At 46.3% G+C, this 27,281-nt stretch overlaps 1 protein-coding gene across 2 annotated transcripts in view; it reads right to left on the bottom strand.

The window, feature by feature from the left end:
* BRIP1 (BRCA1 interacting DNA helicase 1) overlaps positions 1 to 27,281 on the bottom strand; it is a 1,188,160-nt gene that overhangs the window by 570,934 nt on the left and 589,945 nt on the right. For both annotated transcript variants that reach the window (XM_085649424.1, XM_085649423.1), the window contains exons 10-11: positions 25,045 to 25,177; positions 1,950 to 2,104 (exon numbers count right to left, since the gene is read on the bottom strand). In XM_085649424.1, the coding sequence (XP_085505550.1) occupies positions 1,950 to 2,104; positions 25,045 to 25,177 (288 nt within the window). The remainder of the gene's footprint in view (positions 1 to 1,949; positions 2,105 to 25,044; positions 25,178 to 27,281) is intronic.

The following is a 27,281-nucleotide window of genomic DNA, read 5'->3' as shown; positions in this document are numbered from 1 at the left end:
GGATATCCGTAACACTATTGACAGATACCAAATAACCTACTAGATGCAAAATGCTAGTCGCTTCTTTGTCACTGAGAAACTACAGTCACAAACTGCATAGTGGGGCAAACCTATTATCATTCTTTGCTTCAAAACCTTTTTTCATCCCCTCCACTGCTGCCCACTCTAAATGAATATGAGATTGTCAGAAGATGTTTAGCTTTAGTGATTTCCATTATCGCTGGTCAAGACTCCACAATCTCTCCTCTGTACTGATGCAGGCTTTATTCCTATGTCCAGTTAAATACATTCCTCTCATGCTACCACTGGCCACTGTTGGCACATTGTGTAGTAGAAGCAAATGGAGGCTTGTTTGAGTTTAATTCTAAACATTTCACTCCAGGGGTGGATGGCTTGTGGACAAATCTGACACAATTCCTGCCATCTCATCAGAGCTTAGCATAGCTGGAATATAGCATACCATTAAATAAATGGCTCTAGCAAGATATTACATTTAAACCTCACATTTTCTATTGATGGGCTTAAGAGTTGATGTGGCTGCTCAATCAATGGCTTAAGGGTGATCGGGCTACTCAATCAAGTCAATATTTGTAACAAGCAATGAAGGTTTTGTGATGATGAATTGAGGCACGACTCATGGCTTAAGCTGTAATTCTGAATCCACTCGAAGATCCCAACTGCCACGTTCATGAGGTCCATCACAAGAGCCTAAGCAGCTGTGCTAGTTGGTTAAATGTCACTGCAGCTAATTTTCACATTTTGATGTGCAAGGGCAGAGCTTGAAGGTGCTGAAGCCAACCTGTCATGAATAACTAGTGGAAATAATAATATCAGATATGAAAACTGCTTTTTTTTTTTAGCACTTCAAGGCAAGATTCAAGCCAAACGCAGCTGAGGAGTAGGAGCTGCTGCACATTTGAAGTTCTGAGAATGTGCAGCCATCGGAGATATCAGAGATTTCCCTTTAACAGAAAAGCATCTTAGCTCTTCCTTGCAACTTTTTAGCAGCTCATCTACTGAAAATCATGGAGATCCTACAAGGAGATGAAATCCTTACCACAGCTTCTCACCCTCTCCTTCCTGTGGCCAATGTGTCTCCTTTCTTCCTCTATGTGCCAGGCTATATGTAGATACACCTACTTTTCTTTGATTTTCTCGATTATGACTTGAGTTTATTAAACACTTAAACTGCCTTGATTCCTAGCAGAATCACCACATATATCCTTTCTTTTAGAAAAGAGTCTACAGTATACTACCAATCATGCCACCAATAGACCCGTTTGATAAATATCAAACCTTTAGCTTAAAGCCTTGGAGAGCTAACAAGTAAAGAGCATATAGTGCTGACAGTTCATTTCAGATTTATACAGGATAGCAGAGGAGCAGCAGGGTGATGATTATTCCACTTGGATGCAATTGGAAATGATTCAGATATTCACCAGGGCAGAAAACCCTACCAATCTCTTATATTATCTTGCCAAATCTGTGTGGTATTTTATACAAACGTATTTCCAAAAGCAAAACAAGTTGAGAAAGTCCACTGGCACCATCTATATTCCACTGGTATGCATGTATTAAACCAACATCAAAACAGTTGCAGGATAACACCTGTATATCTTCCCCCTTGTATTCTAAAGCTAACAATTACAATACATGCCCTTAAAGCTTCAAACGTTTTTCTTCCTCTCAATGTGGTCAAGAAGAGGAGGTCGTCTTCCATGCGAGACTTTCTGGATCACTATCAACTATGAAAAATACAAGTTATTTATGTTGATTGCATGTAAATTTATCTGAAGAGGATGCCCTGTAAATCTAGGATGAATTCAAACTTACTCTTGCTACCCTAGGTATAGAGCATCTCACCATGTACTTTTCCACAACTCCAATACAAATATTTAAATGAGAGGTAGGATTATAACACACATCCATATCTGCCACGCATATCTCACCTGCAGTCATGTCTGAAAAGAAACTCAAAAACCAGAAAGAGACTTTTGAGCACCATCTGTGACTTAGGGCTGATGGTGTGAATCTTCACTGCCTCCTGCTGGCCATGCACCAACGTCACGTTCTCTTCCTTTTCAATGACCTTAGCAAGATTTCTCTAGAAAACAGAAATCACACATAGAGAAAGTTCAAAGGCGTGGGCGTGCTTTACCAGAAGTGCTCACAACAATGTTCTTAAGAACACTTTTAACACCTAAAGAGCACACAATCTATGGAATAAATTAGACCTGTTCATCTGTTCATGCACAAAAACAATCCAAACCACCATGAAGGCCGACTTCCTACTCCTTGACACTTCTTTTACATGTCAATTCATATCAGCGTAACCGTTCCCACTCTAAATCCCACATTGCCTCGCATCTTTAGACCACAACATAATATTACCCATATCTATGGGTCAACATGCGCTCTTACCTTATTCCACAGTCAGTGTTCAATCTCCTCACCCTAGTCCACCTTTATTCCTTCCCCTCTTGTTTTTTTTGTCCTTAGCTTAAATTACCTATGTTGTGCAATGCTTCCCTTTCTTTTCTTGTGTATACTTTCTTTCAAACAAATGTGCATATACTTATTCATAGGATATATTATGAAGGATGCTTTCTGATGCACTGTATTTTGTTTGCATCACCTGGCATATCCTTGTTTCATAAAAATCTCAGAAAATGAAAAAGGAGTTCTAAAGCATGCACATTGTTGGGACATGCTTGGTAATCCTTGCTGAACTGAACTTTCTCCTTGTATCGCAAATACAGCGGACCAGAAGTGGGGAAGTAGCTTGAAAGATCAGTCTGGAGGAGAAATCATGAAAGAGTCAAGGAGAGTATTGGACTTCAACATCACAAAATGCACATCTCTAGGTTATAATCATTTGTGTTCCAATTGATATGGCCATTTTTATGGATAACTCACTTAGCAGCAGGCAGAAGTACAATTCCACAATGGATGCAAACGTCCAGGTTATCTATCAACTGGTATGTTATGGAATATTTGAGGCGTACACCACAAACTGGGCCATGTACAATTTACACTCTCTTTTGCATCTTCCTTATAAAGGAGTCAGACATAATAAGTTGTTGCCTCTGTGCTCCTCTGGGAGGGAAATGGCAATGATGCAGTTCCTTATGGGTAAACACCACGTGCAAGTATTATGGTTTGGCTATGCTCTTGCAGCCACTGTCATGGAGTTCAGTACTGCAAACATCGAGTATATGCCCACACTACTGTCTGTGTCTCTTTAGGCCTGTCTTCAAGGCAGGGAACCACGCTCTCTGCTCTCATTTCCACACAGGATCTGAGGGATACCATGAGGATACATCTACACATACCAGCAGTCAAGGGAGATGTATTTGTGCTTTGTGTAAAGCAAAAAACATGAGGGAAACAAAAAATGTAGATACATTAAACACTTACCCGTGCACTTGTTATCTGGTAAGGGGTTCAGAGAAGTACGACTTCTGTTTCTAGAATCTTAGACCCTCATTACAATGTCGAACGGATCACCACTGACAGGCCGTCGGTGGCGGTCTGCCCGACATCCAGGGCAGCAGCCCGACTGCCGCATTCAATACTGGCGGTCAGAGTGCCGTGGTCGCGGGGGAAAGACCGCCGCCTCCAACAGGCCCAAGGAGCCCGTCGGGGCGGCGGTCGGACTGTAATCCCTACAATGGAGGCGATGTGCGCAGGCATCACCGTAGGGATTATGATGTCCCTTTCCCTCAGCCTTTACATAGCGGTCCCACCGTCATGTAAAGGCAGATGGAAGGGGATTTGGGGGGCCACAGGTAGGGCCCCCGTCCCCCAAGGGTCCCTACTCAGTGACCAGGAGGGCAAATGTGGTGCCCCTCCAAACATCCATGCACTGTGTCCCAGCCATGCACCGTGTGCCCGGCACCACAAGGTGCCTGGCACACGGTGCATGGATGTTTGAAAACATGCCTTTTTCTACTGCGGCTTGTGCTGCGGTCCTTTTCCGGGCCATAGCACAAGCCACAGTAGAAAAGGGCAGTTTCAGACCGCCTTCACGGTCTTATCAAAATATGGCAGTTGGGACCGTCGACTACATGTCGGGCAGTCTCAATCCTGCTGCGATGGTGGTGGGACGCTGGTCTGACCAATATCGTAATGAGGCACTTTGTTTGGGTTGCAGGCATTAATTGAAGGACTTAACCCTACTTCACCCTGAAGCTCACTTTGCATTTTGAAACAGACTCCAATCCAGCTTACTTTGTTACCTAGAGTGCCGTGTGTTTGTGTTCTCCTAAGACATGCGTAAAATATATGTCTTAAGCTCTTCTTGCAATGCTCAGGGTGGCAAGTTCGCATTTTAATCTACAACAGAACAAGCTGTGCACAGGTTATTACAAATAAGTAATATTTTCCATTTTTAGCAAGCTTCTATTGTTAATTTACATAGACTTTAAAGCAGTCTTCTTGCCTCCTAAAAATTGGAGGTGTACATGTGGTAGAAGATTGAAATATGACCAAACAAATGGTGGCCCAGTACAGTTGCAGGTTGATTAGGTATACAGTAGTGTTTTGTAAATGCATAGACAGAGGACCATGTAGCCATTCTGCAAAGTAACACATGCTAGTACTTCTCATAATCCGAATGTGTAGTAAGTGTTCCGCTACCGATGGCACATTGGTGAAGAATTCTCTGACTGACATGTGTTTGTGCATATACCGCTCCTCTATGGTTAAGAAGTGATGGCAAGTAGAAAGACCCATCTTCAGGGCAACCCTTTGAGGCGACAGTAATGCACTGATTCACAGACCCAACACATACGTGGAGGCAAACTTTTGCCATTCATTTTCGACTTGTTGCAAGCAGATAGTTCCATTTTTTGTATATCTGTATAATAGTGTGGTTTGTTTCTTAGTGATAGCTGTTTAGTTTGGCTGAAAGATCATTCTTTATGCATGCCACATAACTGAACAGAAGACTAGACCCCAATTCTACATCTCCTGCGCCTTCTGTGACATCTGGAAACTGTGTGTACCGACTTACTCCATTTACTTTAATACTGTCATCTAGTCAGTAGTACATGGTTGTCTTGTTGTGAATTCAAAAAATAAAACATTTTCTTTTACGTTTTGTTTGTAAATATATTAAGGCTACTGCTCTCAATTCCATTCACATCAAAATCTGCCTTCTTCAAAGCCACCTCTCATGCATTGAGAGGTCATTCAAGTAAATGTCCAAGCCTGCCTGCTTCGCAGACGTAAGCCCCGATACCTGCGGCAGTTGCAGTGGTTCTGCTAATCATGAGAATGTGCAAGTTACAACCTTGTCATTTGTTCTGGGCATTTGGCGTTACTAATACCAGAAACTCCCAAAACCTTTGTCACCAGTTACCATTGTGCGGATGCTGGAGTCAGACATTTTGAACCAGGGCATGACGTGCACAATGGCAAGAGGATGTGACACCAGGAGAATCATTTTCAGAAATGCCTGAATTCATGCTGTGGATGAAGAAGACATTTTGGAACATTTCTACTGAACCATAGTTTGGCAAGCATTTGAATTTTTGCCTTGATTGTATTGGCAATGATTAAAAAAAACATTTTCATTGACCAGTCCCTCACCCAGATATGGGTATACATGCATACTCAGGCAGCAGACAAAAGTCACAACCACTGGGGTGAGCTGATTCCAAATATCTCTCTGCACAGGTCTCTCACAAAGCAAGGCATGCTGGATGCACATGGAGGTGAAATTATGCATCCTTGAGGTCCAGGTTATCATGAAGTCAAAGTCCTTTAGCAATGGGATGACCTCCTGAAGAAAGGTCATTTCGAATTGTAAAGGCTGCTGTGGTGCCTTGTGATACAGGGCAGAGCGCCTCTTCTATTGCTCAAGCAAATAATAGTGGTGGTGCTGCAGTGCCTAATTTGACCTAGCTGTTTTAAAGGCCTGCTCAATTTTTAACAAAACCTCCTTAAACGTGGGTCCTTACAAGTGTTCCGAGTCACAAAGCAGCTTCAGCAAGCGCATTTGGAATTCTAGACGAAAGCCAGAATCCCTGAGTTAACACGAACACATAGAAGATGCATTAGGTGAGCTGATGGTTAAAAGTGTCAGCTGATTCTAATTCAAGATGGATTTGACCTTTCGTACTATCTCTGTTCTTGGCGGTGTTTTGGGATATCCTTCACCACTTCCCATTAACATTTGTCATATCTGCAAAGCATAGCTTTTCAAATGGCTATAAGCTCAATCTTGCCAGTAGCGTAGCCAGGTTGCCATGGACCCTGATGCAAGAAAGAAAATTGGCGCATTTGACTGCTGTTGGGTTATTAAAATACATCAATTATCAGGGTTAAATGGGATCTGGTGCCTCTGCACATGCTGTACCAATGATAGCTACGCCCGACTCCTGCATCATCGCCACACATTTACCTACAACATCTATGCGTTTGACATCCGTATCAGGAGACAGTCAATGAGTGGCCACTGAACTGGTGGCTCAGTAGACAAATGCATCCACTCCAGGAACTGTGCTTGGCGTCATGTTCATAGGTTCGAATCTCAGCAAGTCTACTAAGCCTTTCATCCATCCAAGGTCGATAAGAGATACCACTAAATTGAGTAATATTAAACATCTGTTATGTCAGCATCAAGATGCCCGAGAGAAGAACATGCAATTTACAAATGCATTATGTTTACAAATTTAGGCAATATTTGTGCCATATGGCCCTCAGCTTTAATAAACATTCTATTCTAAATTAGATGATAAGCAATTTTACACTTGCATTAAATCCTGGGAGTGAAAACCCTTGTCTTGACAGGGCTGTCTCAGCTAATTTTGGTGGATTTTGAAATGGACTTAAGCATCCTCCTGAGGCCTGAGCCGGGAGTGAAGCGATATTGCTGGACATTTCTTGCCTATTTGCACAGTTCCTTTTTAATCTTTAGTATTTTTACCTGATTGCCTGATTGTTGTGCTTGCGTGGTGTTATTCCTGTCTTCTCGTTTGCTAACCTCGGACACAGCGCAGAAGTGTGGAGACAGTGCCTGCGCATGCGCACTGACACTGTAGGCTGCAGAGGGGGTGTGTGACGTACGGACCAATCACGCAGCACTAAGGGGCTTTTAATCCGCAGGCTAGCGCGAGCGCACACCACTGCATCCTCCTGAGGCCTGAGCCGGGAGTGAAGCGATATTGCTGGACATTTCTTGCCTATTTGCACAGTTCCTTTTTAATCTTTAGTATTTTTACCTGATTGCCTAATTGTTGTGCTTGCGTGTTGTTAATCCTGTCTTCTCGTTTGCTAACCTCGGACACAGCGCAGAAGTGTGGAGACAGTGCCTGCGCTTCGCGCATGCTCACTGACACTGTAGGCTGCAGAGGGGGTGTGTGACGTACGGACCAATCACGTAGCACTAAGAGGCTTTTAATCTGCAGGCTGGCGCGAGCGCACAGCGGACGTCTGCGCCCGTCTGCGCTCGTACCGCGCTCAGCGCTGGACATTCTGCTCGTCACCCCTTTCAGGGGAGAAGGATATGGTCTAGAGACCAACTGCTCGACCTGTCCAACTTAAACCGCGAAAGGCCCACCTGCTTTTCTTTGGATAGGCTGCTGACAGTAGGAGGAAGACCTGCTAAGTCGCAGTGCGGATCCTGCAAGTTCAAACTAAATAGGCCGGCCTTGATAAAAACTAATGACATTAATACTCTGAAGGTACTGCCACGTACTCATTCCCCGTGTAATGTCAACTGTGAACAACCAATTAAGGCAGCTGTGATCAACTGCAGCTCCCTCCCTAAGCATGCCGCTGAAATCTGGCTGCTTCTAAAAACCTCTAATTGGGATCTGCTATTTGTGACTGAAACTTGGTTGCGAGAAGGTTCAAACCCGGACATCTGTCTAGCCATTCCCATGGGCTACAGAATGGTGACAGCTAACAGAGCTGATAATAGACTTGGGGGAGGCCTGGCAATAATTTTAAGAGAGGACTGGGAAATTTCCCATAAGAAAATTGGAGAGCTAGGACCTATAGAGGCTCTGTCCTTCCAAATGAAATTATCCAAAAATCATTCGATGGCAGGACTACTGATATACAGACCCCCTAACACTGCGGCCTCTTTCTGGCCACTTCTATTTGACTGCATCACCAATCTCTCGCTACGTTATTCCAACTTCACCGTGCTAGGAGATTTTAATGTACATATGGACATGGTTAACTGCCCCCTAGCCTCCCTAGTAGGTGATGCTCTAAAAAGTTTAAACCTGGCGCAAAAAGTACAATATCCAAAAATGGGGTACAGAGTTCCTCAATTGTTAGAAGGAAGAGATGCGATCAGTAAATGGCACGCTCATTTACCAAGGTAGTTGATAGAAGGTAAAGAAACCAGGGCAATTCCTTGAGGTGGAACTAATGCTCTCACACACCCAGCAAGCTAGGTGTCATGCTTCATCATATGAGCATTGCCCCTCGTCAAGGCGGCGCTGCAATCCTTGACGGGCACCCGAAACCGGGGCTCTTTGTCGGGGATCTTTTGTTCCTGCCGATATTTGCATGGGTGTGAGGGGCCTAATAAGGAAAATGTAGCAGAAGTGTGTAATAAAAAGGGTTGGTCAGTCCTAATAGTACTTTATTCATAAGGTAGACTACCCTATTAAAATGTGTAGAGAGGCTAAATGCTAGAAATAAGGTGTCTAGGCGTAAAGCTCTACTCTAAAATGATCGACATGTTTCTCGCCGTGTTAGTCAGGAGGATCTAAGGCAATTCTTCAGGATCAATAGCTGTCTACATTTAAAAATGGTGATGTGTACTCTACATACCACGTCCGATGCTGCGACCTAATGTATTAACTAAATGCGCTCGCAACGGAGCTGGCGGCTTTAAAGGACACCAATTGGGTCCAGCGCTGACGAGCGCTTCGCATACAGACCTACCCAAGCCGCCAGAGTACAATCAAAAAAAAAGTACAATCCCCTACTCATGTTGCTGGACACACCTTAGACCTTGTCTTCACTAATGACATGGCCATCATACCAAAAGCGGGCAGCGGGTCTCCCCACCGGAAGTTCGTTCTTGTCAGTATTGCCTCAATGTGCCATACAACTGAGTGATGCCGCCCGGCCTCCGGGATGTGGGCAGTACGGCTGTGTATGCTGCACGGACTAATGGTTAAGGGGAGGACGGGAAACCCGCCTTACTGACATGTGCCCTGGTTGCTGTACAACATACCTGGTCCTGCAATAAAAACGGTTTGACAAAAAAAAATGACATGCCCATCATAGTGGAAAAGCCTATACCAGTAACTTGGTCGGACCACATGCTGGTCACGTTCAGGTTGGGACAGAAACGTCCTGTTAATCACAGTGGGCCAACTGTAGTAAATAGAAGAAACTGGGGGAAGGTCACTCTTGATTTAATGAGCAGTGAACTAGTCAATACTTCTCCGGCTCCTTCCGATAAATCCAACACGTGATGCCTCCCTCTTTAATTCATGGTTGACCATAGCCCTCGATAAGATAGCCCCGATTAGACCTTGCAAAGTGCCTAGGAGTAGGCCCTCAGCACCTTGGTTTAATACCGAACTTCGGATAGAAAAAAGCCATTGCAAAAGGTTGGAGCGAATTTGGAGAAAAGACTATGAAACTCCAGCTAAAGAGATTTACAAGGCGGCACTGAGGAAATTTCACACCTTGAAACGTAGGACCATGAGAGACTTTATGGCAAAACAAATTGTGGAGGCACAAAACTCTTCGAGGGAGATCTTTAAGATAGTGGAGATTTTTATGAAACCTTAGTCTCTAAAAAGTACGGTCCCGACGTCTCTATCGTTGTGTGAGGAACTGGTTTCGTTCTTCCACAATAAGATTATGACCATTTATTCTACTTTTCCCACTACGGATAAACAGGCCGTGGCGTTAGACGGCATTTCAGGTAATTGGTCAGACTTTCGCCGGTTTGTGAAGGAAGCTTCCTTGAGTGAATTAATGAAAGTCAAGTCTGGTTGCCCTTCTGATCCTTGCTCGGCCGGAGTTCTTAAACTCCTAGCCCCTGTAATTAATAACACTTTGAACAATCTCTGGAATACGTCCCTGGATACAGGAATCTTTCCAACTGACTGGAAGAAAGCCTTTGTTCGTCCTATCCTTAAAAAAGAGGATGCAGATCCGACAGAGCTGAAAAATTTCAGACCTATCTCTCTGCTCCCGGCCCCAGCACAAATCTTGGAGAAAGAGGTCCAGAGGCAGCTTTCGGATTTTTTAGAATCCAATAATCACCTGCATGATTCTCAGTCGGGCTTTAGGGCAGGTTACAGCACCGAGACTGCTCTTCTAGAGGTGGCAGAGTCAATACGTGAAACGATGCATACAGGAAACTGCGCCATGCTCGTGCTGCTAGATCTTTCGGCGGCATTTGACACGGTCTCCCATAAGATCCTTCTGAAGAGGCTCCACCCATTAGGAGTTACAGGGACCGTGTTACGCTGGTTTCGGTCGTTTCTGGAAGACAGATCACAACAAGTCTTTCTCCATCCCCATGTCTCCAGCTCTAGGGCAATGCGACAAGGGGTCCCACAGGGCTCCGCATTGAGCCCGTCACTTTTTAATGTGTATTTGGCCCCTCTAGCATCTATTGTGGAAAGATCGGGTGTCCGTGTCGTCTCGTATGCTGACGACACTCAACTTATTTTTTCTTTCAAAGAGCAGAGCAAGAATGCCTTCACTAATTTCAGGCAGTGTCTTCAGAATATCTCATCTTGGATGACAGATAACTGCCTGAAACTTAATACTGATAAGACTGAGATACTATTTTTTAATCAGCCTCTCCCCCCTCAATCTGAGCTCTGGTGGCCAGTAGAATTAAACCCTCCTCCAATTCCGGTTAACTCAGCTAGGAATTTGGGTTTTAGGTTTGACACCCAACTGACAGGTAAGGCGCAAATATCGCAAATCTCCTCTCAGTGCTTCTGGAAACTGAAGGCACTACGCAGATGTCTTCACTTCCTTCCTATGGATTGTAGGAAGACGGTGGTCTATGCTCTTATCACTTCTCAGCTTGATTAGGCCAACAGCCTCTTCATTGGTCTCCCTGACTATCTCATGAGGAGACTTCAACAGATCCAAAATGCAGCAGCCAGGCTAATTAGAAATGTGCCCCTACAATATCACATCACCCCTCATTTGCAAAGTCTGCATTGGCTGCCGGTGAGGAAGAGAGTGATGTTCAAGGTTCTGGTCTTAGCCCACAAAGCTCTAAGAGAGGTGGGCCCGCTCTATTTGAGGCGTAGGCTCCAGAAATACCAGAACGCCAGAACTCTCAGATCCAACAATCTGAACCTCCTGGTTATTCCGCGCTTTAGAAAAGCGAGGACGGGAGGGCGTGCTTTCTCCGTGAGAACGGCTACACTGTGGAATACTATGCCCAATTCCCTGCGTCAGATAAGGGCGGAACTACCTTTTAGCAAGGCCCTTAAAACGTGGTTGTTTGGCCTCCCTAGTACTGTCTAACCCTGTTGGCCTCTCTCTCGGTCCCCCCACACTGGATGGATGCTAGCGCCGGGACACCTCCGTTGGAGGTAGCTGTTGCACTCTACAAATGCTAATAATAATAATAATATTTGCAAATATTGATATGTTCTTTTATTCCTAAAGATGCCTTTTCTCCACGTATCTTTCCATCTCATGTTGGAAGGCCACTGTTTATATTACTGCACAATATTGATATGTTTCGCGAAAAACGTGATGGTCTAATGGGGTATGAATAAAGTATCTATTTGTGGTGTAAGTACATCTATTTTGTAGTTGTTCTAGGATTCATCCTCCTCTCCCACCCTCCGCCTAATTTGGGCCTTGGTCTGCATACTGTTCCTTTCCATCTATGTCAGGAGGTAGAGAGGTAAGATGTGGCCTGACTGGAAGGTTGGTGTATTCCATTTATCACTTGTTGAAGACAGAAGTTCTAGGTCGACTAGAAATTTCTTGTGTGGTTCTATTCTAGCTAATTGGACAAACTCTAGGTCCTGAACATACAGCTTCTTCAAATACAAGTTTTGTCATATTTCTTTTCAGGACCGGTTTTTGGCCTTGAGCAATAAGCACTATCTACCTAAAGTAAGTACAATCTTAGAAAGATATCAATTTACCAAGAGAACTCAAATGGAAGATGAAACTATTGAAATGTGTGTCACTAATTTGCGAAAGCTTGCCTCATCATGTAAATTTGAAAATTTAACTGATGAACGCATTTGTGATCAGTTCATGTTTGGGTGCAACATGGAAAGAGTTAGAGAAGAGCTTTGGCTGCATGATGAACCTACCTTAGATGAGGTACTCAATGTAGCAAAAAGAATTGAACATTCGTTAAAATGTGTTGATATTATTAAAAAAGACAATGTGAAGGAGGTTAATGTTCAAGTTGTTAAGGACAAAAATCAAAAGAAAGTTGAAAACAGTAAAAATGATTCAGTAACTAACAAAGAAGAGCTTATAGGAAAGTCTAGTGAGCAACGAAGATGTTACAGATGTGGTAGAGTAGGGCATCTCGCAAATGATAAAAGATGTCCTGCTTTGAGCCAAACGTGCTCAAAATGCAAAAGAAGGGGTCATTCTTCCTTAATGTGCAAAAGCAAAAATGTTCCTAAAGTTAAGACCGTAGAAATTTATGATTCCAACAACTGTGATTTGAGAACTGATGATTTTGATTGTGGACAAATAGTGTCTAAGGTAAAAAACGAATCTGACAAAAAAGTGTGCCCTTTTGACAATATTATGGTTGAAGGGGAAAGCACTCGTGTCTTATTTGACTCTGGTGCAAAGATTACTATCGTTTCTAATGACTTTTACAATTCCAAATTAAAAGGGAAAATTTCACTCATAAAACCTGACATCGTACCATTAGCTTATGGTGGAGAACCGATAAAATTGCATAGGTATTTTATTGGTCTTATCGAGTTTAGAGACAGATTTGTGTCAGGTAAGATTTACATATCAAAAAGGGGTGACAGTATCATCAGTTGGATACACCAAAGAGATTTAGGTGTGTTTTTGGATCCTAATGCTAACCCACCTATCCAAATTAAGGATAAAGTGTGTTCAATATCAAAACAACGTGATGGTGAATTTGTAAAAAAGCTCATGATTAAATATCCTAAAGTCTTTAGAAATGAGTTGGGATGTTTAAAAGCTTACCAACATAAAATAAAACTAAAGGAAGGTCCGGTCCCTGTTACTTGAAAAGTCAGGAATGTTCCACTGTCTGTAAAAGATGATATGCAAAAAGAAATTGCAAAACTTAAGGCTAATGGAATAATAGAAGAGGTGGAGGGAACAGAATGGTTGGCTCCGGTAGTCACCGCACGTAAACCTAATAGGGATTTGCGTCTCTCCATCGACTTGAGACAACTCTATAAGTGTGTGATTGTTGATCGATATCCTTTACCAAATATCACCGAATTGTTGGTACTCTTGGGTGGAGCAAAAGTATTCAGTACAATAGACCTGACTTCTTCTTATCATCAAGTGGAGCTTGAGGAATCATGTAGGGATCTTACTTCATTCATAACGCCTTTTGGTACATTTAGATTCATAAGAATGCCATTTGGATTAGTACCTGCTTCATCGGTATTTCAACGAGCTATGGAAAATGTTCTGAAGGAGTTAAAAGGGGTTTGCATCTATCAAGATGACATTCTCATCTTTGGTAATAATGTGGAACAACACGATAAGATATCGAGTATACTTCTAGAGAGACTGTGTGAATGCAATCTTACTATTAAAGTAGATAAGTACAAATTTAGATCAGAATCTTTAAGTTATCTAAGACACAACATTTCGGGTGATGGTGTGAAACCCAAGAGTGATTTGATTGACACAATTCGCAATATGAGCTCTCCTACTAACAAGAATGAACTAATGAAGTTCTTGGGAATGGTCGAATACTATGCGAAGTTTGTAAAGAATTTTGCAGATTCTTTGAGATGTTTACTACGTAAAGGTGTTGATTTTGAGTGGTCAAAATTGTGTGAGAAAGAATTCATTTCAGTGAAGGAGAAATTGGACAATGCTCCTTCGCTCAAGAGTTTCGATCCCTCAATTAAACCCATCCTTGTCACTGATGCTAGTGAAAAGGGGTTGAGGGCTGTTTTGTAACAAAATGGTCCAGATGGTGTACAAACTGTCATGTTCCTTTCTAGAACTTTAAGGGATCTTGAAACTCGTTATTCTGTGATTGAGAGGGAATCTCTGGCTGTCTTTTGGGCAATTAAAAAACTGAAGAAGTTTTTATGGGATGTTGACTTTGAAGTTCGCACGGATCATAAGCCCTTGGTGGAGGTTTTCAATAAAAAGGGTTTGGATTTGATTTCTGCTAGGATTACAAGGCGGATTATTGGTTTACAAGAGTATAGCTTTTCACTCAAATATATCCCTTGAGTTGATAATGGAATTGCTGATGTTTTATCACGCCTTGTTCCTAAAGATACTCTTGAAAATGAGGAGTTTGATGACTCAAAGGAATGGGTATGTGTAGTTGATCACAATATAATTACGGAGGAAAAATGGAAAGAGGAGTTGGTCATTGATTCGACTTTGAGTAATGTCATGTCATTTGTTCAAAAAGGTTGGACTGATAGAAAACCTAATTCTGATGGTATGAAGGAGCGCTAGGTGGTGCTACCCAAGATGGCCGCACTGAGGTGAGGCTCCTGGATGCTTGACCCCTCGCATTCGCCCTGCATCCGCCCTGGCTGTCCTAGGGGCGACCTAGCGACCATCGCTTGTTGAGGAGCTGCTGCCCTGCCCTTGGAGAGATTTCCGGCCGATTCTGAGCCGCCGGAGTTGAGATAGGCGGCCCGTGAGCTGCACCGGTGCTCGGGACGCAACTGGCCGGTTCCTCGGCCGGCAGTGCAATCTACGCGTCCCCACAGCGTACCACGAGGGGTACAGGCCGCGAAACTGACAGCGGCTGGCCGGCGGCTGGAGGAGCCTTCGGAGTGGAGCCCACGCTTGCACTGGACCTCAAGTGAGTTGGGGGGGCAGCGGATGGTGCGCGCCCCCCGGAGCTGTCACGGGGTGGAAGCCCTCGACCATTAGCGGGGAGGCCCTGTCCGAGGGGCGGATCGGCCCGAGCTGTGTGGGCCCGACTGAGGGGCCGGATCTGGCTTTGCCGTCGCTGGCGCCCACTCTCTCCCTACGCTGCCAGCCCCGATCATCACCGACTGAGGGAGACGGCTCCCCCTGGCCCCCCATCATCCTATCCTGGGTGCCAGGCGGGGGAACTCTTGGTTGGGCGATCCCTGAGGCGGTGCAGTCCCGCCAGACCCTGAAGTCCGCCATCACACACGGAGCTGAGACGTTTCCTTGGCCCCCACAGCGCCGGCTTGTGTGAGAAGCTGTACCGGACCACTCTTGCCCTGCACCATTGCCCAGGAGACATTGCCGGCGGGGAGGCCCCCCCCCCTCGCATCTTGCCCATCGTGCCCGGTGGGGTGGCCCCCGGCGCAGTGCTTGGACTGGCGAGGGCGCCCCCTGACCCTTGCGCCCGGGGGGTCCAGCTGTTGGTCCCGGGCCGAGGGTGGACGCGGAGTTTCCCTGCTGATTGGGTCGGGCCTATTGATTGAGGCGAGGGACGGCGCTTCATCGGCCCGTGCGCTGTGCCTTGACTGGTGATCGTCACGGGTGCGGATTACAGCGAAGGGCCTACGGCGAGCTGACAGCGGCTTAGCCCGGATCCAGCTGGGGAGGTGCGTGCCGGACGGACTCCGGGCCCTCCCTCACCGGGGACAGGACGCACCTTTACCCCCCCCCCCCCCCTCTCCTCGATTTCTCCGTCCCTGGCCCGGCGTAGGGGGCTGCCTTGCTTGGTGGGTGGGAGCCGCCTGCCGGCCTACTGCGCCTGCCCTTGTGCCCGGCGCGCGCTCCCTGGGCCCACCATGGGCAAAGAAAAAGGCCCCAGACCGCCGGCGGCCCCCACCAGACGAAGATTGACCAATTTGCGAGCTCGGACCCGCAGGGCGCGGGCGGAGGGGAGGCGCAAGCCCCGAACAAGGACTTGGCCATCATCCTCCAGGCCATTGATGCCTCCCTCACATCCTTGGAGGGGATGGTTGGGGAAGTGAAGGTGGACGTTACACTCCTGCGGCAAGACCTCCGCAACGCCACGGCCCGCATTACGGAAAAGGAATCCCGGATCTCCACGGCGGAGGACGACATTCGCCAGCTACAGAATCAGGTCCGGGAGCTCACGACCCACTCCAAGGAACTACATAGACGGGCAGAGGATGCCGAAAACCGCGCCCGCCGCAACAACCTCCGCCTGGTGGGTTTTCCGGAGGGGGTCGAGTCTGGCCGAGCCGACGACTTCCTGGACGCATGGTTTAAGTCTTGGATGCCGGCGGCCAGTCTGTCAACTTGGTTCGTGGTGGAGAGGGCACACCGGTCGCTGGCGGCCAAACCTCCAGTGGGAGCCCCCCCGCGCCCCTTTATTCTTAGGATCCTCAACTTTAGGGACAGGGACGCTATCCTGCGGGAGGCACGGGTGGGCGGCCCTTTGACTTTCAACAACCACACCATTATGGTCTTCCCGGACTACACCCGGGAGGTCCAGGAACAACGCCGTTCCTACACGGAGGTAAAGCAGAAGCTGCGCTCCCTGGGCCTCCAGTACCAGCTCCAGTACCCGGCCCGCCTACGCGTCGTTTTCCAGGGCAAGACACTGTTCTTTGACACTCCCAGGGCAGCTTGGACCTGGCTCACCGAGGAAAAACTCTGCGCCAGCCCGGAGGGGTGTCGCCCACTACTGTGCCCCGGGGCCACGACGCAGCTGGGCCCCAGCGACCACGGCGCAAGAAGCGCACCCACTCCCGGCAACGCCGAGGCGCAGCGGTGGCCAGGACCCGGTCCGCGAGCACCTCTGGAAGAAAAGTGAGAGACTCCTCTGCCTCGTCTGGAACATCATCTCATGTGGCTGGGGGGTCCCGGCGCCGCCTGTCGCCTCGGCCGGATGGGTCTCGGACCCCCCTCAGCGCGCACATTGACTTGTCTGACCTCTCACGCAGCCCTGCTATATGACTTTATGTTTGTCTCCCGTATCCACAGGGGGAGGAGGCGACCTTGCCCGGTAACGGGGGTGGGGGGCTCTGCTGTCTCACGCTTTCCCGTAGCAGCCTAGGACAAGACATTAGAATCCGTACTTCAGGAGGGGTTCACCACGCTCTTTACACCCGAGCGCCCAAGCTTTGGGTCTTGTAACTGTTGGTTCAGTTAGGGCGACAGATGCTTCCGTTCTTGAAGTGTAGGGTGGGGGGTGGGGGGTTGGGGTTGGGTATTCGTTGGTTGTTCCTCCTTGGGGGATTGTTTTGTTTGGTTTGGGTTTGTTCTCCACTGAGCCTCTCATGCAGCACCGCGCCACACGTGTCGCCGCGCTACTCCATGCAGACACTCACACGGGCTCCGCCGCCGATCGCTTTCCGACACCGTCCGCTAGCTTCCCCTGGCATGAGACCCATAGTCCCTCTGGGGCCTGCTCGCTCCTTCCTCCCCTCCTCGCGCACCCATGTCATGGGGTGTCTGCCCGGCGTCCCCTGGCCGCTCCACTCCCGGCGCGCTCCGTTCCCACTGCTGTCATGGATGACCTAGCTTCCAAGGCCCAGGTGCGCATCCTGTCCTGGAATGTGAACGGCTTACTGGATAGGCTCAAGCGCACCGCCGTCCTTAAATATGCCCAGCGCACAGAAGCAGATGTACTCCTGCTTCAAGAAACCCACCTGCTTGGCGAGAAATGTCCCTTTCTGGCGCGCTACGGGTATGACCGGGTGTGGCACTCCGGGTTCTCGCGTGGATCGCGGGGGGTCGCCGTCTTGCTGCGCCGCTCCCTCCCTTTTGTGTTTACCCGGGTGATCCACGATCCCCACGGGATGGGGATTGCCGTTTGCGGCACGCTTGAGGGTCGGCCGTTCAGTCTCCTGTCACTCTACGCGCCGCCCCCCCGGGCTGTCTCAGGCTTTATCTCAGGTCGCATGTTTGCTGGCAACTCTCCCGCCGGGCACTATTGTTCTTGGGGGGGGGATTTTAATGCCGTCTCGGCCCCGCAGCTCGACTCCTCGGGTCCGGTTTCAACCTCCCGCGCCGCGCGGGCAAAGCAGCTGGCGGGTTGGGCGGAGGCTCAGGGCTTGTGCGACGCGTGGCGGATCTGGCACCCGCACGCACGGCAATACACTCACACTTCGGCCGCCCATCACACCCATGCACGCATTGACGCGATCTTTGTCCCCCCCGCCGATTGTGTTGGCATCCAGGACATCCGCATCCTCCCCAGGGGGATATCTGATCACTCTCCGGTTCTCCTGGGTTTGGGCCCCCCGCCCCGTGTGGCCCGCCAGCGGTCTGGGGCCTTTTTCTTTGCCCACGCCTGGTTCCTCCAAGATAAGACGCTCCGCAGGGAGGTGGGGTCCGCATTGACGCACTATTTTGGTGATAACAACGGGTCAGTCTCCTCGGCGGGCACCCTTTGGGAGGCCTGTAAGGCCACCATTAGGGGGGCTGCCAAAGCCCATGTGGTACGGCATCGCCAGACGCAGCTCCAGCGGCTCACTGCCTGTGAGGCCCGTGCGCTGTGCCTGGAGCAATCTCTCTCTGAGTCCGATGATCCGGCTGGGACTCGGCAACTGCGACTTCTGCGTGAGGAGATTCGTCAACGGTCGCTTGACGCGGCTAAACTCCTCTGGCAATCCTCGCTGGCGAGGGTATACGGGTGGGGCGATAAGAATGGTGCGCTGCTGCATCGGCTGGCCACTTACCCCAGGGCATCGCGCATCATCCCGGCGGTGGCCGACTCTGATGGCGCGCTCCAATCTTCCTCCGTGGCGATAGCGGAAGCCTTCGCTCAGTACTATTCGCAGCTATATCGGGCCCGGGCGTCAGACCTTTCTCTGACCTCTCTGCTCGCCGCTAGTAACTTACGACTTCCCCAACTTCGGTCAGGCGACTGGGAGAGTCTGGAGGTTCCCATTTCTCCTGAGGAGATCGGGGATGCGATAGGGCGCACGTTTGCGGGGAAGACCCCGGGACCGGACGGCTTCCCCCAGGAGTTTAATGCCACCTATAAGGATCACCTGGTCCCACGGTTGGGCGACCTTTATGCTGAAGCGGTCAAAAAAGGCTCCTTCCCTCCGGAAGCCGACATAGCCACGATTGTGGTTCTGCCCAAGTCTACGCCGCCCCCTAGTGATGGGTCGGCCTACCGGCCGATCTCTCTTATTAACACTGATATCAAGCTTTACGCAATAGTCCTGGCCCAGAGGCTCCGGCCCTTTTTGTCGTGCTTGGTACACCCGGACCAGTGCGGCTTCATGCCGGATCGGGGCACTCGCCGCCTTCACGTGGCCTTGGCTCACCGCCATCGCATATCTCCATATCTCACCCTCCTGCTTGCCGATTTCGAGAAAGCTTTCGACTCGGTTGGGTGGCCCTACTTGTTTGATGTCCTGACCCACATGGGTTTTGGCCCCAAGTTTGTTGGGATGGTACGGGTCCTTTACGCGCGCCCCCGCGCCAGAGTGTTGGTTAATGGGGCGCTGTTGAGGCCGTTTCGGATCGGCCGGGGAACGCGGCTGGGGTGCCCGCTATCACCCCTCCTCTTTGCGCTTGCAATGGAGCCCCTTGCTGCCCTGATCAGAACAGACCCTTCGGGGCTGGGAATGGCCGGGCCTCGAGGCGGACAAAATCGCCCTCTACGCAGACGACGTCCTGTTGTACCTTGGCGATCCGGCGTGCTCGGGCCCGCGCGCACTCCATATCTTGGGCCGCTTTGGCCGCGCATCTGGCCTCTACTTAAACCCGCGAAAATCGGTCCTTGTGCCTCTGCACCCCTCCCGGGAATGTTTTGACTGGCAGGACACTATTCCCCTCCGCCGGTTGTCCTTTAAATACCTGGGCATCTGGGTCTCCCTTCTCCCGGAATTGAGCTGGGCACTTAATGTGACCCCCCTGGTCAAGAAAGCCAAGGCAGATCTGGCAAGATGGCAATCCCTCCCGCTCAATCCACTGGGGAGGGTGGCACTATACAAAATGATGATTCTCCCCCGGTTCCTTTATGTACTGCAAAACACTCCCGTGTCCTTTCCAAGGCCTTGGTTTCGCGAGCTAGACGGGATGGCGACCAGATTTCTCTGGGGTGGTGGGAGACCGCGGTTGGCCCTGTCGGTATGTCGCCTACCTACCTTTGATGGCGGGCTAGGCATGACCAATCTTTACCTCTACTACCTGGCCACCCGCCTCCTAGTCATCCATGACTGGTTTGGGGGGGGATGGTCTGATCCGGCCTACAGGGTGGAATTAGACGACCTGGGTTTCTCCTGTATTCAGAACCGCCTGTACGGCGCCCCCATCCCCGCCTCCTGCCCAGACATCACCAAAGCGATCTTCCTGGCTTGGCGAGCAGCGCTTCGCCACACCCGGTGGACCGGGAAGCTGACTCGCGCCACTCCCCTCTGGCACGGGACATGGTTGCGGGACGTTGCGGAACTGGAGGGTTTTAAATCATGGGACCTACTCGGCATTTCCCTGTTGGGAGATGTCTGGCGGGGGGGACGTATGTGCTCATACCCGGAACTGCAGGCGCGCTTCTCCCTCCACTCGTCTCAATTTTATAGATATCTTCAACTGCGACACGTCATACGCACCTACACCCCACTGGACATTCGGCTGCCGGACCACAGCCCCCCGGAGGCTCAGGTCATGCTGGGCAATCTAGGGAGGGGTGGTATATCCAGGATATATCGTTCTCTTATTAACAATACCCCCATGCCCCGGGAAGGACTGAAGGAGCGGTGGGAGAAGTGGGTGGGTCCCCTGGTCGAGGTCGACTGGCGGGATGCCCTTATGGCCCCCAGGCTGGTGACGGCCTATGCCAAACTGAGGCTTATTCAAATTTATTACCTCCACACTGCCTACCTCACACCGGCTCGCCTGCACCGTGCGGGCCTCTCCGTTGACGCAGCTTGCCCCCGCTGCGGCTTTGACCCGGCCGACTTCATCCACATGGTGTGGTCTTGTCCGGAACTAGGGGGGTAGTGGAGGGGCATAGAAACCGATCTCACGGAGGTCCTGGGGTGGGAGGTGCCACATGACCCTAGACATACCCTACTGGGCATCACTGACGGTCTAGATGGCACACGCACAGAGAAGTTATTCCTTACGACAGCATTAATGGTGGCAAAACGAGATATTGCAGCGGCCTGGAAGCAACCATAGCTGCCTAGCTTGGCCAACTGGAGCACTGGCGTGGACTGGTGTGCGGCACAGGAACGAACTCTCTACCAGGCAAGGGGTTGTCATAAGAAATACCGTAGGGTCTGGGGGAAATGGTTGGGCAATGTATTATGAGCATGCGGTTCGGGGGGGGGGGGCGGGTGGAGGGTTTCGGGGGGGGTGGGTAGGTGGCGTGGTCCTAAGCTGTGCTGTTGTACGCGGGTGGTTCGACAGGCTCAATGTTCTTTCATGTTGTGTCATTCAAAACAATAAAAAGTTGTTTATCAAAAAAAATCTGATGGTATGAAACTGTATTGGATCATACGCAATGAGTTGTCAGTTGTGAATGGTTTAATATTTCATGGAACAAGATTAATTCCTCCAAGTAGTATTAGAAATTAATTGGTGGAGTTAGTACATGAAAATCATGCTGGTCTCACTAAAAGTAAAGAGAGATTGTGTATGTCCTACTGGTGGCCTGGAATGGATAAATGTGTCGAACGTGCAGTAAGCGAGTGTGTTCCTTGCATATTGAGTTACAAAACTAAGTGTCCACGGGTACAACCTATGATCTTAAGGAGACGTCCTTGTCCCTGGCAAGATATTGCTTTAGATATACTTGGTCCTATTCATCATGGTGGTGTGCAAACTTTTGTATTGGTGGTTATGGACATGTATTCTAGATGGCCTGAGGTGTTTTTTTTGTCTTTGATAGATTCAGCTCACATTATCAAATGTTTGAAGGAATTATTTTCCAGAGAAGGCATGCCTGAGTCAATTTTGACGGACAATGGTGTTCAGTTAATATCTAGAGAGATGGAGGAATTTTTATCATCCAGAGGTGTTGTTCATAAAACTTGCTCACTATACCATCCAGAGAGCAATGGAATGATTGAGAGATTTAATAGAGTTCTCAAGGAATCTATTACTTTAGCTAAAACACTATCATTGGATTGGAAAACTGAAGTTTTGAAAAAAGTGTAGGAATACAGATTGTCTCCTCGTGGTACAACAGGGAAAACTCATTTTATGTTATTTCGTGGTAAAGTGCCTAATACATTTTCTTGATCCTGGCTGGGTCAACAGATATGAGTTAGCTAAGGGTAAAGAATGTGTATGTGATGGCAAAGAAGTACAAAAAAGAGAAGAAGGAAAAGCCAAAGAAAGGAAAAAATATTTTGATATGGAAAATTCTGTTAAAAGAACTGTGGTGAATGTAGGTAATTGCGTCATGAATAAACGACCTGGTTTGGGTGGTAAGTCGAATTCCAAGTTTCTTAAACCTCTCAAAGTCATTAAAGTGTTCAAAAATGCTATTAAAACTCAAGATCATCACCTTAGTTTATGCCCATGTTCCGCCCCAGTTTCTATGCCATATCTGGAACCCGGACAACAGGATATAAACATCATGCCCTCTGTTTATGTACAAGCGATATACACAGCTGTTCTGTCCCACTACTGGATGTATACTCTGCTATGTCTATCTGATGGTTGTGTATGATGGTCAATGTCTGAAATATGAAAATGGCAATAAAAATAAGTTTAAAAAAAAAAAAACTCAAGATCATCACATTTGGAATTTGAACAGAGTGGTGGTTCTTAAAGGAAATGTGGAGGATTATAGTGTTTCTATTCCTGTTGGTTTATTTACAAAAAACATTGATAATAACATTGATGTGAGAAACACACGTTGTTCTTCTAGGATTGTAAAACGTCCTAGTTACTTGTCAGACTATGTATAAATAATGTGCATATTTTGTTTTGTAAAGGAAGGGAGGTGTGTGAAGTGTCTCTTTAATTGAGAGAAGAGTATTGGAATCTATGTCATAATGGAACCTTGTATATGTCATGTAGAACTTGTTATTGCTTAAGTTGTACTGCAGTTGAACCTTAAGCTTGCTTCCTGATGGATGGGATCTTCTTATATGAATAAACTTACAAGAAACAGCCTTCCTGTATTCATATTCTTACTTCAGGAATGCTTCAGACACCTAAGTGCTGAAAATATGCTTCTTGTGGGGAACTGGGAAAACTGTGATGATATGAGCAAGCCAACTCTATGAAAACACAATAGACTCCACATGACCTCCAGCGGCAGGTTTTAAAATATTGCTGGTGTGGCAAAAATAAAAGAAGTACACCTTTTATTCTAAAAAAACGAATTTAGATGCAATTGTATGGTTTTCTAATTGCCAACACTTGTATATTTTAAACAAACTAATTTATTCTAAAAGGCAGAAAGTAAGGTATTACCTGAAGGTACTTTTCTTAATTTAGAGAACACCGATGTCTAATTTAAATGAGTAAGAAGTGTATTCCAACAATATTTCCTTCTGTTATTCAGCGCCAAGTGGTGGACATGCAATTAACAAATTCATGTTATGTTATAGTTAATGTCCTAAAAGTGACCATAGCAAAGTAACAATGCTGCAGTATGTTGCTCCTAAATTGCCATTACTTATATGATATACCACAAGATAAGCATTCCTGTTGCAGGCAAACCAGCCACATAATTAGGTACCTTTTTGCCACTTAACTAGAGATGCTATGTGCATAACTCTGCACACAAATGCTTTAAACAGTATAGAAAGTTTCAATCCTATCACGATCGTCCTATAGGTTCATTAAAAGTTGGTAATGTGAAGAAGTCAGACAACACATTACTGGATCGCATTCACAGAAATGTTTCAATTTTAGTGGCAGAATATAAAATAGGATTTCCTTATGATGCAACTACTAACAAAGTATCCCAGCCTTAAATTATAAGGACATTGCAAGTCACAGAGGAGTCCATGGCCAAGTACAGGAACAAGGCCAAAGACGGACTTCCTTATAAGGTAATGGAATTTCGATGTGAATTGCAATATGCTTTTAATGCACGACAGATGGTGTTTTATTCCTTATAACACTTGGCCACACAGTCACCCCACTCAAAAACAGCTTAAATCTGTAATGTCTTGCTACTTCACAGGACAGAAATAGTACGGTTGCTGACATGAATAACATGGCATAGGCTGTAATAGTAAACTAGACAAACTAAAAATAATTAAAATATTTCCAGAAAAAATATTAGTATCAGTTTAATGTAAGTGACAATAAAATAATGCTGCATCTCAGAATGTACAGAAACATGCAAAGAGAATGTATCGTTCCTGTGCAAAAAAGTAAACATGTTGCCTTAACTAAATACTTTTTTCTTCAAAAGAATGAATAGATATTTAAAATGCAGCTGTAAATATGCTCTGTGACCTGTCTTTCACCTTTTGCTGCTGGCTCTGGGAGCAGACATTATGACATCCTAACTCAACTATAATAACTTATTACCGCTAAGCCGCTCCACTATTTCCTTATTGTAAGTGGCTAGAGATGCCACATCTCAAATGTGATAAAGAAATTAGACTTGTATACAGAGATTGCAGGCTTCCACGTACTATACAGGTATTTCTGCATCAGGAGTCCAGGATATGGGTTGCGCAGGAGAGCTAGATTCATTACAGATTATGAAGATATCCACATAGGATAAATTTACATAAAAGTTGTCTAAATGGTGCCTATATACTTAATGAGAGGTTGCCTTACAGGATGATTACCTCAACCCGGAGAGATACATTGGAAAAAAATGCTTCACAGTATTTTAGGCGACTTCAAACTTCAAGTGGCTCCCTCGAGGGCTCAAATACTTTGCTAGATATTCACTAAACTGTCTATGCTGAAATCTTTCCTAGTAGGCTTTAACATTTAATTCTGGCTCCAAAGAACTGAGAATAAGCAGAACATCGATGCATATTTGACTTATAAAGAGTCTTGTAGGAAGAGTATTTGGCCTACCTGAAGATTTGGAAATGTTGCATTGGTTATTCCCATATTGTGCAAAATGGTGAGCATTTCCTTTCCGTTCCACACTTTACAGGAAGATTCATATTCCCGTTCAACCAAGTGGCCAACGCTTTCTCTGATCCAACTACAAGAAAAAAGTCCAAATTATCATAAAATGCACTTTGAATTTTAAAAGTCAAAAGGAGAAGTAAAATATTTACAGTGTTAATCTGTACTACCGGTTTTAAATAGGGGTGTTAGAAATCAGTGTAATTTCCTATTGTGTAATTCTGTGAAATGTTGGAAATATTCTGCGAAATTATGCAAATCTGGAATTTGCCTTTTCACTGTAAAGTGCATTCTAATGTCCTAAGCAGATGAGAGGACCGGCTTCACGATTTAAAAAAAAAAAAACGCACAAAACACAGTGCTGTGAACAAGAGCGGCTCGCGTTCTGTCTATTCACATTGTTCCAGTGCCGAAGCGATGAGCTTTTTTTTATCCGAGTGATCTCAAATTACACCATATCGCATAATGGTGTCGTTTCAAATAAAATGCCTAACATGAAATGCCAGAAAGTTTGCAAATCATGCCCACGTAATTTACATTTTGCACAGGCCTAGTTTTAATGACAGCCTTTTTGATCAAAATGAGAAGGATACTTTATTTGCAGGCTTGGAAGTCACAGGACAATCTAATGTATTTTCAAGGACAATGTCTTGATTTTCTTCTAATGAATCACTTTGATTTGCTTAAAATGATTTGTAACAGAAAAGGTCCAAGATAGGCAATATGGGGTCCTACAGACTTGACACAAGGCAACAACCATATTACTGCGTTAAGCAAGTCACATATTCATATATTTTTCACCACAAAGCACGCCATTTCACAAGTGACTAGGGTGAATATTTGAAATCAGTTTTCTAATAAGACAGATGCATAACTCTTACCGCAATTTTGGCACAGAACAAACAGGTAAAAGGGATTTTGTTAGGATGAACTACAGATTTTCCATGGCTTATAACAGCAGATACCTTTGTTGAAGACAGAATACAGTTCAGCTCTGATCTAACATATTGCTCCATAAATGTTAAATCTACATTAAAATTTCCTATGTCATTAAAAATCAGCAGGCACAGAAATGCTAATACAAAAAAGCTATCTCCGGGACAGACCCTTGAATATACTGTAGAAAAACAGAATCAAATTCCCTTCGGTGAAACACATATTACATGCTAATTCGATTATTTTCAAAAGATTAATAATAAACCTTTCACATTTGTAGTACTCACTGTTAAACAAAAGGAGAGGAAACTGTGTCTTTGTCTCATACTCAAAGATAGATAGTGTGTTGTACTTGAGAGAAAATAATGACCTTCAACATAGTTTTGCTTGACAAGAGAAGGGTTTCGTAGATTATCTGTACTATTGTACATTTATATTCACTACATGTAACCAGAGGATATCAAGTACATAAGTTGAAATTACTAATTCTTTTTCATATCTCTTATACAATGTTCACACCACTGTTTGTTTGCTCCAGAGTGCTAGCAGAGACAGACAGTAAAGAGGTAAGTGACAGGGATGCTAGAGGTAATGTGCGAAAGAATTCGGAGGTCCAAGGTAGTTGTAGAGAGAGAACTCTTCAGAGCTCTTTTGAACTTCAGATGCCCAGGATCAAAGTGAATGTACAGCACAGATATTGGAGGTCAGAGGAAGCAGGGGTAGAGGATGGAGTAAACTTTCCAGACCAATGTGCTTCACACTCTTTTGAAATTATCTTCTGCATTTCAATTGGCCTAAATGAAGTGCATCTCGACAATTTTCATTTTAATTGTTCACTGGATCCTAGCCACAGCAGTCAAGTGACCATATTGTTCATCAGATCATACAAGGTACTTGATTGGAGTATCTTCGAGATGTGTTTAATAAGCAGCAGTCCCATGACTGAGTAACAGAACATGTGGAAAAAAAGTAAATGTTCCAGTGTTGGAGCTACCTTGATAGACTTTCTTCTCAATGTCTGCTCACCATGAGTTAGTCAGGTAAATATATATATTTTTTATATGTCCCAGAGTCAGACTGAGCAAACATTGTTAACATGTTCCAGTTATGAAACAAGTAACTTACCTCTCGTAACATTGTTTATGGTGATACAATAGCACCCGCAGAGTCCTTAAGTGACCCTCTATCCAGGTACGAGACTACATACTGAAATTTTATCATAGCAATGAGATTTCAGTGCTAGT

The sequence above is a fragment of the Triturus cristatus genome, chromosome 3_2, assembly GCF_964204655.1.
Source record: "Triturus cristatus chromosome 3_2, aTriCri1.1, whole genome shotgun sequence".
In the NCBI taxonomy this organism is placed as follows: Eukaryota; Metazoa; Chordata; class Amphibia; order Caudata; family Salamandridae; genus Triturus; species Triturus cristatus.
The sequence above is the reverse complement of the archived record's forward strand: the minus strand, read 5'-3'. Positions and strand labels throughout refer to the sequence as shown.